This window comes from Polyodon spathula, chromosome 1, assembly GCF_017654505.1.
Source record: "Polyodon spathula isolate WHYD16114869_AA chromosome 1, ASM1765450v1, whole genome shotgun sequence".
In the NCBI taxonomy this organism is placed as follows: domain Eukaryota; kingdom Metazoa; phylum Chordata; class Actinopteri; order Acipenseriformes; family Polyodontidae; genus Polyodon; species Polyodon spathula.
Window position 1 is genome coordinate 65029003 of NC_054534.1, and position 14328 is coordinate 65043330.

The 14328-nt window shown below is 38.1% G+C and overlaps 1 protein-coding gene across 4 annotated transcripts in view; it reads left to right on the forward strand.

The window, feature by feature from the left end:
* The first annotated feature begins 500 nt into the window (after positions 1-500).
* herc3 (HECT and RLD domain containing E3 ubiquitin protein ligase 3) overlaps positions 501-14328 on the forward strand; it is a 62131-nt gene continuing 48303 nt past the window's right edge. For 2 of the 4 annotated variants that reach the window (XM_041259696.1, XM_041259702.1), the window contains exons 1-2: positions 501-830; positions 6492-6777. In XM_041259696.1, the coding sequence (XP_041115630.1) occupies positions 6555-6777 (223 nt within the window). In that variant the 5' untranslated portion in view covers positions 501-830; positions 6492-6554. The remainder of the gene's footprint in view (positions 831-6491; positions 6778-14328) is intronic. The other 2 variants (XM_041259681.1, XM_041259689.1) reach the window with 1 other exon arrangement.

Sequence of the window (14328 nt, forward strand, 5' to 3'; positions counted from 1 at the left end):
TTGTAAATTTATGTGTTATTAATTAAACAACTGCTTCATTTAAAATATGTACATTTACGTCATTTTAAATTATCAGCTCGTCTTTATAGTCTCAACTCAGTTCTGTTTGGGTGCAATTCATGACGGAACAGTTTTGAATATTCTAACAATAGTAGTTCTTAATGTATTTTATGTATCTTTTACTTATATCCTCTTACACTGTATATTTGATTTACGGATATCAAAAGATCATACAGCGTAAAAATGAAAAAGGAGCTATTACTATTTTTTCCCCCAATATTGCCACAACCTCCGAGGCATTATACTCTAGTACTAGTTATTGTCTATCCTTGACATCCAAACCACGCCCCAGACTTGACTGCTCATAAATATGCATGACATTGGCAGTGTCTGTCTGCACTTCTTTAATAAAACATACATATTTGGTTTTATTCCTTTATGAGGACTCCCTCCTATTGTTCGAGTTAGGTCGCTCATTTGGAGGGGAGGGGCTAGTATTTACCAGACTAGTCTGAAAATCTCTGCTACGGGAGGCCCATTAATGGAGGTGGCTCTGATTTTCAAAACAAATGCTAGTAATAATTTATGCTGATTCTTTAGCATTTATCAGTAACATTTCCAGGCGTCACCATAATTTTGACCGCCAGTACATAGTCATATACGGAAAGTAAACAAGCAGTTAAGCATTGTGAAGAACCACACTATCTGTTCTCGATTATTTTCACCTGAAGGCAAGCTCATGTGACCTATGACGCGCAGTTCTTATCCGAATCATAACTTCCCTGCTATTGACAGGCTTAGCAGAACGAATAGGGGATGCGGATTTACAGGTAAGAAATGTGTTGTTATGAATGTTTTAAATTACCTTCGGTAATTGTGATGTTTAGTGGGTTAAATAATGGCTGATCTCACTGAGGATCAGTGCAAACAGGAATAAACAGGATGTTGACGACGGGTGTTAAACTTATGTTCTCTTTAGTGTTTTCACAGGTAATATTTCCGCTAAAGCGATAAACACTTACATGACTGTACTTGGGTATATATTATTTGGTTATTAATTGTGTAATATGTTTTTGCTTAACTGGTAATGGTTAACAGTATCTCACCTTTGCGATTTTGTGCTTCAAACATTTTCACACACGTCAGGTTGTTGACTTCTTAGTACAGGCACCGGAGAAGAGAGAGAGAGAGGAAGAAAAACAAGTGTTGAGTTAGTGCTAGAGTACAGCTGGGTTTTGTTTTGTTTTGTTTATTTTTATTTGTTGTGTGAAAATAAATAGTGCACAAGCACAGTCAAAATCAAACACCTGTGGTCTTGGTTCATAAAACAATGCTGAGAAAGAACCCGGAAGACAGCTATAGTCGATAGTAGGTTTTGTAATATATATATTATATATATATATAATATCTAATATATAGTATTCTATATTTTATAAGTTCCCTCATTTCACGATTCGATAAATTACAAATGTGGTTAATTAATGGATGGGCCGTGTCGCTAGTAAATTGTACAGTATTATACATTACCGTATTTATTTTTCTGTGCTCCTACCTCTTGAGAGATCTGCAGGGTTGGCTGCCACACATTATTTGAGTGAGTTTGTGGCCGTCACTTCCTGCTCCCCAGGAGAAGACCTGGCCCTGTTCTCTTGCAGCCAGAGTATAAAAATAGTGCTAGATTTTAAGGGATTTTTTTAAAAAAAATTTTCTGGTTGTCTTGAACACAAAATAATATACAATAGGCCTATATGAATTTCTACAGTTATGCCTACTTTCAAATATATATAGAATGGTGGAGTAAAAATCGACATAATTGTTGGTATGGATATATAGGTGTACACAACAGTCATGTAATGCATACATAGCCTAGTTCACATTTGCCTTAACCACCGTCTTTGAACAAACACCAAATTTAACTCTTCTGGTCAAAAATGGTACCAATCGCATTTGTTAAAAAAAAAATAAAAAAAAAAAAAAATAATAATAATAATCTTTGTAAAATGGTACACAATGGTAAAGCAGTGGAACATGCATTGTGAATATCGTAATGATCCTGTAGGACTTGTCTCATCAGGCTCTAGTCACAGAACTTCAACTTGTGAGTTAGTCAAAGAGTAAAGTGTGTTATTTCTCTTAATCTAGAAAAATTAGTTTGTATCTAAAACACTAGAGTGGGAAAAGGTGAAACTGAACATTTCTTATGGTTAAAAAGATATCTGAATTTTGATATGGAAGTCCCTGGAGTTTTGTTAGGTTATCCCTTAAAAATAGCCTACCAACACTGCTTCCTTTTTTTTTTTTTTGCTGTGAAGGGTTGAATCTAACTTGCGATAAAATAAGTCACATGAACAGCAAGAAATATTACAATCAAAGGTGACTTAAAAATATATATATATATATATATATATATAATAATATATATATATTATATATATATATTACACACATAACCTACAGTGCCTTCCAAAAGTATTCAGACCCTCACATTTTCACATTTCGTTGCTGTAAAGCTTGCAGTCATGACACTTTGAAGTAGGAATTAATGTGTTCTATACACAACCTACTCCACACATTCAAAGAAAAAACAAAAAGAAAGAAGTAAATAGATAATTAATATGAAATAAAAATGGAAAAGTCATGATTGCATAGGTATTCAAACCTAAATTAACTCAGGTGCACAAAATGACCTTAATGAGCCACACAATCAGTTGAATGGTCTCTGACTGTGTGCAATATTAGTGGTTCTCATGATTTCAGAATAAAAATACCTGTCTCTGCAAGGTTCCTTGGTCAGGTAGTGAATTTCAAACAGACTCAACCATGAAGACCAAGGAGCTTTCAAAGCAAGTCAGGGATAAAGTCATTGAAAACCACAGATCAGGAGAAGGGTACAAAACAATATCAAAGTCTCTGAATATTCCTGCGAGCACAGTCTACTCAATCATCAAGAAATGGAAGATGCATTGTACCACCCAGACACTGCCTAGATCAGGCTCTCCCTCCAAACTGAGCAGCCGGGCAAGGAGGAAACTGGTGAGGGATGCCACAATCAGGCGACGACAACTTTGAAAGAGCTACAGAGTTCAATGGCTGAGATGGGAGAAAATGTCAGTCAACAATATCCAGAACACTTCACAAAAGTAGCCTGTATGGTAGAGTAGCAAGAAGGAAGCTATTACTAAAAATAAGCCATCTCAAAGCCTGCATGAAATTTGCAACAAAGCACCTGAGTGATCCTGCAAAAATGTGGCCAAATGTGTTGTGGTCAGGTGAGACCAAACTTTTTTGGTCTAAATGCCAAGCATTACGATTGGCGCAGACCTAACACAGCACATCTCCCAGTCAACACCATCCCTACTGTGAAGCATGGTGGTGGCAGCATCATGCTATGGGGATGCTTCTCCTCAACAGGGACTGGAAAGCCTGTTAGGATTGAAGGAAAAATGGATGGAGCAAAGCACAGGCAAATACTAGAGGAAAACCTGTTTCAGTCTGCTGAAGACTTAAAACCAGGGTGAAAATTCACCTTTCAGCAGGACAGTGATCCAAAGCACAAGGCCAGACCTACACTGGAGTGTCTTAAGAATAAGAAAGTGAATGTCCTTGAGTGGACCAGTCAAAGTCCTGACTTGAATCCTATTGAGAATCTGTGGAAAGACTTGAAAACTGCAATTTCAGACCCTGGGCCACATCGAAATGGTGGCCAAAAACTAGGCCATCCCTGGGTTGCTTTTTCTTTTTTGGAGCGTTCACATGTGAGAAAGTGGCCCCGAAGTGGATCTGGGCCCCCTTAAATCACAAGTGTGAATGGGGTTAATGGAATGCTTGTAAAAAAAGTTCAGTGACTGATAGCACTAACTTTGAGTAATGTGCATGTTGAGTGGGAGCTTCCCCAAAAATACACAAAAGCATACCACAGAGGGTTCCCGAGTGGCGCACCCAGTAAAGGCACTCCACGTGGAGTGCAGGTTGCTCCCTATAGCCTGGAGATCGCTGTTTCGAGTCCATGCCATTGCCGATCGTGGCCTGGAGTTCAATCAGCCATTCGCCGCCTAGGTGAGGAGGGATCAGGTTGGCAAATTAATCCTCGGTTCACCGCGCATCAGCGACTCCTGTGGCCGATAGGGCGCCTGCGGGTCTGCTGTAGAAGCCACTCAGATCTGTGTTTTCCTCCGGCACTATGCGTTTGGTGGCTTCGCTGTAGACCTGCAGCATGAAAAAATACGGCTTGGCAGGACACGTTTCGGAGGACACTAGTGTCTGCTGCCGTTTCCCAAGTCAGTGTGGGAGTTGCAGCGGTGAACTGGGATAAAAATAATAATTGGGCATTCCAAATTGGGGGGAAAAACCGAGGGTAAAAACCATTGGCAACGACTACATTTTATAAAAAATAAATAAATAAAAAATTTAAAAAACCACAGCACAGTTTCTACAACATATGCCATTCAGGCTTGAGCCTCTTCCATGCTCTGCTACTGATAGTGTGCTGAATTGTGTGGTTGTAATGTCGACTAGACTGCTGTCCACTGACCTCTGCTTTAAAGGCCCTTACACACCAGACACGACAAAGCGACGCAAGAAAATCAATAAAACCTCTACTTTTCAGTAGCGCCCTTCACACCGAAGGCGACACGACAAACGTCGTGGCCGCGACACAAATTCGAGCAATGAAAAAAAAAAAAAAAAACTGACCCTATTTTTGCGAATTCGTCGAGCGACAAATACCGAACTGACCAATCAGAGAACAGCTTCATGTCATGTGGTTTGAAATCAAGCACTGTTTCACTTTGAGATGGAGTGCCCACCCCTTGTATGTATTTAATTTTTTTATGTAGGTATTCTTCATTATTATTATTATTATTATTATTATTATTATTATTATTATTATTATTATTATTGTTAATAACAAAACACAAACGCACTGCTTTTTGCCGTCATCTTAAATAATAAACAATCATGTCGGAGGGCTTTTATCCGTCCGCACATAAACACAATATATTTATATACTACTATGACAGCTACTACTACTACTACTAGTAATAATAATAATAATAAATGAATACCTACATAAATAATAAAATGTATACAAGGGGTGCACCCCGTCACACACTTTCACTGAAAATGGAGGTAAAGATCATACTTGCAGTACCTAAATTCCCTGACCTATTAATAATAATAATAATAATAATAATAATAATAATAATAATAATAATAATAAAAACCATTTTCTATTGCGTTTGTTAGTAATCAAACTTTCTGAACGATCTGACAGATTTCCAGTTGTTGCGTCGTTTCTGTGATCTCTTCTGGTGTGCACTGTGTTTTCGCAGCGAATTTGTCATGTCACCCCAGTAAAAATCGTGTCGCGTCTGGTGTGTACGGGCCTTAAGACTGGCCAGAACATTTGACATGGTAATTGCATTAACCACTGTGCCACTAAGTTCCAGTCTGTAGCTTTTGAATTGTTATGCTGAATATTTCTTATGCCTTTTTATATAATAATTGTAAAACTGTCTGGAAGAAAGCAGACTTGATGAGACCACCTTTTAAAACATGTTCTATTTTTTATGCCTATCCAGATTTTGAAATCCCTGACTGTTTATAAAGGTGTTAGTAAGGTTTAACTGTGATGTTGATTTTGGTGATGTGGACACTTGTCTAGTTGTTACTGAACTGAGCTTCACAGTTGATTGCAGATAGCCCATCTAGAAGTGTAAGTCTTCCAACCCAATTGCCTTTCCATTGAACCACCCAGCCCCAGGGTAAAAATGTAGACATGAACAAACTTTCAGGAGTACCATCTACAATTCGGTAAAAATACAATTTAAATGTTTGTTTCACATTTCATATAGTTTTCCTGAAGCTATTTCTGAGTAATGCTCATTCTGTGTTTATTGTAAATGTTTAAAATGACATTTTATGCAAATAGAATTGTATTGTGTTTCAGTCAGTATGTCTACTTTTTTTTTTCTTCCTTTTTTTGTAGTTTACTGACAGCAAAAAATACTTTAGCATGTACAGCACTTTTGAAGAACTGAAGGATCTCGCAGTGGTTTGCATGTCAAATTATACATATTAGAGTATGGTGCAGGGGCATTTCCATGGCACTTGCTCTGAGTCAGATTTTTACAGTGATTTAATCATTTTATTTATAGCAGGGCATAGTACCAATACAAACATATTTTACTGACTGTCTTTAATCTAACGTTTTGCCTCATGCTCCCGTGAAGTGACTGGACTGTGTGGGTTGCTTTAACATGACATGTGTCCCAGCTTGGCTTGCACTTTCAGCAGCAAGCTGGAGTTGCTCCATAGGATTGAGATCCGAGCCTGAGTCTAGCTGCATAAGCAGGATTAGAGCCACTGAGTGTTATTTAAACATCTTCCAGGTTTCTTATCTGTTTATGGCACCCTTATTCTGCAATTGGTTTGGGGGATATCGTGAGGGTGTCTGAGTATAGTAACTGCTGTGATTCTCCTCTTATTTTCAGACCTCTGTTTCTTTCGAAGATTACCAAAGAAAGCTGGCTTCTGTAGAGCTTTCTCGAGCTGAAATGCTGTGCTGGGGTAGCACGGCTGCTGGCCAGCTTGGATTAGGAGACACAGTTAGCACTGTTTCCGAGCCGAGGAGCTGCGAAGTGTTCAATGGAAGGGGGCTGAAGGATATTGCCTGCGGGGGACACCACTCTGTTTTCCTGTTAAGTGAAGGGAGCGTCTATACATGTGGCTCTAACAGCTGCGGTCAGCTGGGACACGAGAAGGGAGGCAGTAGACCAGGTAAGCAGCTTGTGTGTACCTTGATTGTCAGTCGGCACGTTTGCGTTTATTTATAATAATATATATGCATGTTATGAATACTCAGTATCCAGAATACTAATCAGAATTTAAAATGAGCTGAGTTAAAGAACACAGGAGACTTTCAATTTCTCATATGCAGTTCTTCATGATTGGAATGCTAAGGTCAGCCAACACAAGGATAAACACATTGCAATATTTATATAGCCTGGATTAAATTTTTTTAAGCAGGGTTCAGTGCAGTAAGGGTGCATATCTTGGGAATCTGTCCCTGCTGTGAGGGACAGGTTTTTGTAGAGCACATTTAAGGTAACAGAAATCTGCAGGGAATCTGTAAAATTGTTTTACAGGCATCTATTTGTTTATTTATTTTTTATAACATTTTTAATCTTCTTACCAGCTACTGGAAATCGGTTGTCTGAGAAGCCTCTAACAAGTGGAGGTTTATTGGAAGTTTCCCAACGTGGATTAATTCTAGGGGACTCGCTGGAGTGTTTGAAAATTAGATTGCTTGCTATAAATAAGTCTAATGTCCTTTGCAGTTTCACTGAATAATGAGATGTGCTCTACATAACTGATTTCCGAGTGGTATTTTATTGTCTGCATCTCAAGTACATTTTAGATTTGCTGTATACTGCGATACATTATAACTTATTGTCCTCATTTAAAGTTTCTGTTTTTGTCTTGTTTTACTGTACCTCTAAAGCCATGTGAATCTACTCAAGTAACATTTTCAGTTACGTTTACTTTTCTTTTCACTTGTATACTGGTTTTTATTAACTGTTTCCATATTAATATATACAGTAACCATACTGGACGAGTTGATCCCTTGTTCTTTCAGTATAATAGTACAGTATTTTACTTCATACAGTACAGTATCTGTCACTTCTTCTGTGTCTCATCAAATTTCATATTTTAATTGTTATGGAACCTCTGCAGGCAAAATGGAAGGGTGCATTCACTTTGACCTGTGATCTAATTTAGCTGCCGTACTGTGGTCATTTGATTTGTTGGTTCAGGATAATAAACACCATGCTTTGCAATATTGGTACACAACTATATCCTAAGTTTCTTTAATATTCTGCTGCACTGTTGAAACATCAACAAGACCATTTGACTTAATAACTTTGTAGGGTTTGATAAATACTACAGGTAAAATGTGTCCATGACTTGACATTGGCCTCTGGCACAATGTGGCGGGTCTTACTGTTTTCATGTGACTTGTTAGGTTCCAACATGATGGCAACAGCACATTTTGGGATATAGCGTTCATAGTTGGTACAGAGCTGTAGTCTGAAGTACTGAACAGTTTTGCTGCCAATATTTTGCCATTAACCAGTGGCCATATTGATGATCTAGACCATTGTGATTCACATTGTCAAGTAAAAAGGTACTATTTTGCAAAGACATTTATGAAATATCCAAATTTACTGTGGTAATGAGACACGAGGGACAGTGAGGAACTGTCATAGTTCCATGACCCTCTTTAGCTGTTTCCTGAGACGGTCATGTAGTGCTTGGCCTCTGCCATGTGATTGTCCTATTTTAAAGGTTAAAGTGTGATGAGTCCAGCATTATGGTAGCCTCAACATTTGCAATGTACATGTAGGATGCAGACATTATTCTATGGTCACATTATTTTAAAAGTCACATTGTTTTGTAAATTAAGTGATGTTTGGTCACAGTAGTAAACATTTTTTTAATCATTAAAGTCACCCTTCATTTTGCCATGCTGATTGGTGGTGATTTGCAGCTGGAACAGTTGGTTTGTTAGCTAGCGTCAGGTTATATCAGCAACTGTTGGGCTGATCTCCAGCTTTCAGTTCAATCAAGTAGGGGAATTTCTGTGAAGGGAGTGTTAGTGATGGGGTCAGCGATAGAGACATTGTTAATGCTTCAGTATGACGCATGGTTTTAGTTTCCTTTCTGATCATTGAAGTGATTCAGCATCTAATCATCTTACTGAAGGTTGTCTGGTGATGATACAACACCTTATTGTGAATACATTCAAGGGCTGCCTTCTCAAAGCTTTGTATGCATGAAACTACTCTAAACTGTTGTCAGATAAGCCAACAGTGGTCTTGAATAGTTTCATGAATGTCAAACTATTTACAGTAATTCAACATACCAAACTCTGAGAACACTTGTGAGTTAAAGCATTGTGAATAGTGCCCTATGTCTGATAACATTTAAAATGGAGATAGTTAAGAACTGTAAAGAATGCTTTTTGTATCCTTAAAACCAAAGATAAAATACGAAAATACAGCCTATAAAATCACTCTTAAAATCAGTTGAAGGAAAACCTACACACTATTACACATTGTCTTTGTCAGTGAATAATAAAACCTGAATGGCATTAGTGGAAGTTGAGTTTCACAAAAGGCAGTGTGGTTAGCGTCACCAGCCTATTGTCTAATTTTACATGTAGTGCCCGTTTACAGTATTCTGCTATATCTTTCAGTGCAGCTCAGTGTTTTCTGAACTGTTGGCATTCTTTATGCAGTGATGTATGCAAAGATTAAAGAAATTTAGTTGTGCAATTAAAGCAAGTTTGGAGCACAGTAATGCAGTGTTTGCAATTACAAAAAATTATCAGATACTGTACTTTCATGGCATGCTATATTTTAGCCTTGTTTCAAGGTCTTGCTTACAGAGGTATTTTAATAATCTTTTTGTCCATGAACACATAGCACTGCCAAGATGCATTTCTAAAAGTTTATTTAAAATCTCCAAAGCTAAAAAATTATTTATTCACAGCCAGTTAAGTGTAGTTTTACTAATGTTGGAGAAAATAATACTTAAATGATGCATCTTAAAATACTTGCTAGTCATTTCATCAGTGTAAAGTGCATCATAGAAACTAGAAATTATGCTATTTTGTCACCGATTTGTGAGCGGTACATGCTTTTCAGAATTCGACTTTAAGGATTGTGCTTCCAACATATTGGACAAGTCATTAGGACAAGTGCTTCTTAAATATATTTTAACAGCTGAGGCTTCCTGTATTGGTGTGTGCCGGCATCTGTGCAGCTAAAGATCACTGAGATACTGGGAACCAAAGAATGCCACTTCTGCATTGTACTTGGCGACATAATGTACCTCTTGAGTCATGTGCAACCAAGTTGCAGTTTTAGTCAGCCGAGCGCAGTATTGTGCCATTATGGGATGTACAGTAGATGCACGTGCCTAAGTGGGAGTTTTATTTCATCATTGTGGAAGAATTCTAATAGTTTAGCATGTTTTTCATTTATTTGGCTTTCCTGAATATCAAGTGACATGAATAAAAATATTTACTTTTAATGTTGTTGCGTTTTTTCCACAGTTCAACTAAGGATACACAGATTTATTAATATAATATCATCATCTGTAATCTGCGTTTCCACTGTCATTATCACCTGTTATTATTTGATAATAATAATAATAATAATAATAATAATAATAATAATATCATCTGGCCTTGGAAGCTCGGTCTCAAATCTGTAATGTTTTACTAAAGTTCAACATGGGGTTCTCATCTCCCAATTGTAATTGAGACATACCATAATAGTTCTGTGATATCATGTAGAACTCAATTCCCTTGAGAACAGTTGACATCCACACAACGTGTCTACTTTGCATACCTGTTTCTCGTTGTAATCGATCATGTAAATATGCACGAGAATTCAACTTCCCATTCAAAACGGAATCCAACATTCTTTGCTTCAGTTTGTTTCGTGCAGATACATGGAAACAAAGATCTGCTTTCTGATTAATGCAGTATCCTGCTTATTGAGCCAGTATCTTGTAGGACAGATGGCAGGACCCTTCCTCAGAAGATGATTCTAGCCATTATTCAGAATGTTGGTTCTTCCTTGCCTTCTGTGAATTCAAGCATGTATGCTCCCATGACTCTGCAACTTTGTTCAGAGCAGTGTAGCATCCGAACTTCAAGACAACTCTAGTGGGAGGACGCCACTTGTGCACACTTCCTTTGGTCAGCACACATATCTGAGCGCACCAGCTCGACTGGAAGCCAGCAGCGTGCAGCAGAAACTCGCTCACACAGCAGCACACTGGAAACCCCAGCTCGCATCTAGAAAGTCAGCGGGTTTTGCGATTCTCACTTCAACCCTGTAATTGGTTAGTTTGGTCACATGAAGTGTCTGAGTCCACATGAAGTGTCTTTCATTGGTTGTTCTCGTACCGACGTGGCCCCTTGTTGGCTGGATTTACGACAAGGACTGTTTCTCGTCTTAGTGTCAAGTTACTCAGAATTGTCTGGAAGTTGCCCTCAGCAAAATGCTACTGGTGCCGAAATGACTCATTCAGTGATAGGTAGAGATAAAACTCTTGTCCAGCAATTAGTTTATGACTCTTACTAAGAACATTCTTTGTCAGTGGGGGAGTTGGAGACCAGAAACCAAGAAGACACAGAGAATGGTTTAAGACTTAAGATTTCTAAGGCTCTGGGTCTCCACCAAACCACAGTCAGAGCCATATTGTCCAAATGGAGTAAAGTTTGGGACAGTAGTGAATCTTCCCAGGAGTGGCCGTCCTGCCAAAATCTCTCCAAGAGCAAGGCGTAAAATCGTCCAGGAAGTCACAAAGAACCCTAAAACAACATCCAGGGATCTGCAGGCCTCTCTCGCCAGAAAGACACTGGGTAAAAATGGGATTCATGGCAGAGTAGCAAGCCTCTCAAGTTTGCCAAAAAGCACCTGGATGGTCCTCAAGAGTTTTGGAACAATATTATGTGGACAGATGAGTCAAAAATGGAACTTTTGGGCCAACATGGACCCCGGTATTTCTGGCGAACTCCAAACACTGCATTCCACATTCCATGTGTGAGCTGAAGCTGAAGCGCAGCTGGGTCATGCAGCAAGACAGTGATCTGAAACACACAAGCAAGTCTACAAAAGAATAGTTGAAGAAGAAGAAGAAATTTAAAGTTTTGGAATGGCCTAGTCAAATTCCAGACCTAAACCCTATTAAGATGTTGTGGCAGGACCTGAAACGAGCAATTTATGCTCAAACCCACAAATGTCACTGAGTTGAAGGAGTCCGACGTGAAGGAGTGGGCCAAAATTCCTCCACGGTGCTGTGAGAGACTGATCAATAACTACAGGAAGTGTTTGGTTGCAGTTATGGCTGCTAAAGGTGGCTTAACCAGTTATTGAGTCTAAGGGGGCAATTATTTTTTCACACTGGGGCATTGGGTGTTGCATAACTTTCTTAAAAAAATGAAATAAGTTTCAAACTTTTGTGTTGTTTGTTCACTCAGGGTCCCTTTTATGTAATGTTAGATTTTGGTTGAAGATCTGATAACATTCAGTGTCAAAAATATGCAAAAATGCAGAAAATCATACGGGGCAAATACTTTTTCATGATTCTGTATGTAAAATCTATGTTCTTTCTTGTGTGTGTATATGTATGTGTGTGTGTATATGTGTATATATATATATATATATATATATATATATATATATATATATATATATATATATATATATATATATATATATATATATAATGTGTGTGTGTGTGTGTGTGTATGTCGAGGAGTGTCCTTTTGCGATGCAGTGCCTTTTAAACCTATTTTACTCTGGGGGGGGGATTGTTTTAAACAGCGCGTGTGAAAATAAATTGGACCTGATGCGCATGGCCTGCGCTGATTAAATGGACTGCAAAGGGTTAGTGAACATTTCTGTACTGTGGGTGTTGTAGGGTCATTGAAAACAAGACATTTTGTGTTTGAATTGAAAGTGATGGTCTTGGAGTCGAATGGTCAAAGTTCAAGTATATTTTCCTTTAGAGGAATTAGCAATTTTTGAAGTCACTACTGTGTTATTATGCCTTTTTTTCGAATGGCTGAGGATGCAAATATAGCCTTCAGCCATGTAGCCTTCAGCCATGTGTGTGTGTGTGTGTGTGTGTGTGTGTGTGTGTGTGTGTGTGTATATATATATATATATATATATATATATATATATAATATATTATATATAAATTAGTGCTGGTACAAATATCTAAACAAATATTTTTTTTGACATGTGATTCAGATATGTTCAGTATTCGCGCAAATGACAAAAATACCTTGCACTTATTTACTGTCTCACCAAATTTGCCGCGACAGTTTTAAAAAAAAAAAAAAAAAAAAAAAAACACCCCACTGAATCAACACAGCAGCCCTTAAGCCTCTGTTTAACCATGAGCTGCCCATTTATTTGGGCAATTTATTTGTCAAAAATGCCTATTTGTTGATTAGTTATTTTAAGCCTACAAGAAAGCTTCTGGGACAGTTTTCAAAGTCAATTTTGCTTTAGTTTTTATAATAAACACTTTTTATTGTTTTTGTGAAAACTATATATTTTTTCAATAGAACTATAACAATAACGAAATAACTATTTACAATTGTAGCTTAAGAATAAATAACAATAAGAATAAATAACAATAACAGTAAAAATAACAATTAAAGACAAAAAAGACATTTCACTTTTTTTAAATTTCTTTTTTGTGTGACAGATTACAAAGCACGGTTCAAGACACAGTCCAACTTCACATTCCTTGCACCAAATCCTGGTTTCTTTGCGCACCTTTTTTTCCTGTGTCGTCTTTCTTAGAACAGCACACTTAACATTGTCGGCGGGGGGGCCTGCTTGATTGGGTTTCGGTGGTATGTGGTTTGAAAAGTGACGTCCAGTCAGTCACAAAGGGTTGGCTGTGCTGCTTGGTTGACCCTTGAAAAACACCATGTTGCTATCCACATACTTCTCCATCAGCTGCTCAATTACCTGCATCTGGAATTTCAAGAATTCAAGGTGTGTCTTTGGAAAATTCTTCACCAATAGCAGAAAGCTATTCCAAAGAGCCTGATCTACAAGATGCCGAAATATTTTCTTGTAGTGTTTCTTCTGCTGCATTGTTGTGGTGGGGTGGAGTTCCTGGTCACTCCGATCTACACCTCCCCTTGTGTCATTGTAGTCACAAACCACCCTAAACTTGACTACATCCCCCCATGCGTTCAGCACAACTCTTTTTGTAGAATTGTGGATGGTGCGCATAAGACAAACTGTTTTTTTGTCTTGCCACGTCAGAGCCATCACTTTCCCATGTTGAAAAGCAACAATGTTCCCTTTTTTCAGTTTCTCCTTTGCAAAGCCTGCAGGTAAATCTTCGCTGTTGCTCCCGACTGTTCTATAAATGCCAGTTTTCTCAGCAACCAACACATCAGCAATTGTAGGTGACAACATGTCAAAATTATCCACTGTCACACAATACCCCTTCCCCAGCAAACTGTCCATCAAGTGCAAAACCGCTTTTGTGATGACTGGATTTCCATTATATTTTCTCATTGTAAACAGTACCTTGTCCAGAGTAAACAATGAAATCACAGATGTACCTGGGTTTTGACTCGCACAACACAAAGAATTTCACTCCAAATTTGACTTTTTTTAGAGGGATATACTGTCCCAGATACCCTTTGTACATCCTCAAACTTCCGTCAATGCTGATGTCTTTATCTGGTACATATAAATCAGAAAACTTGTAACGGCA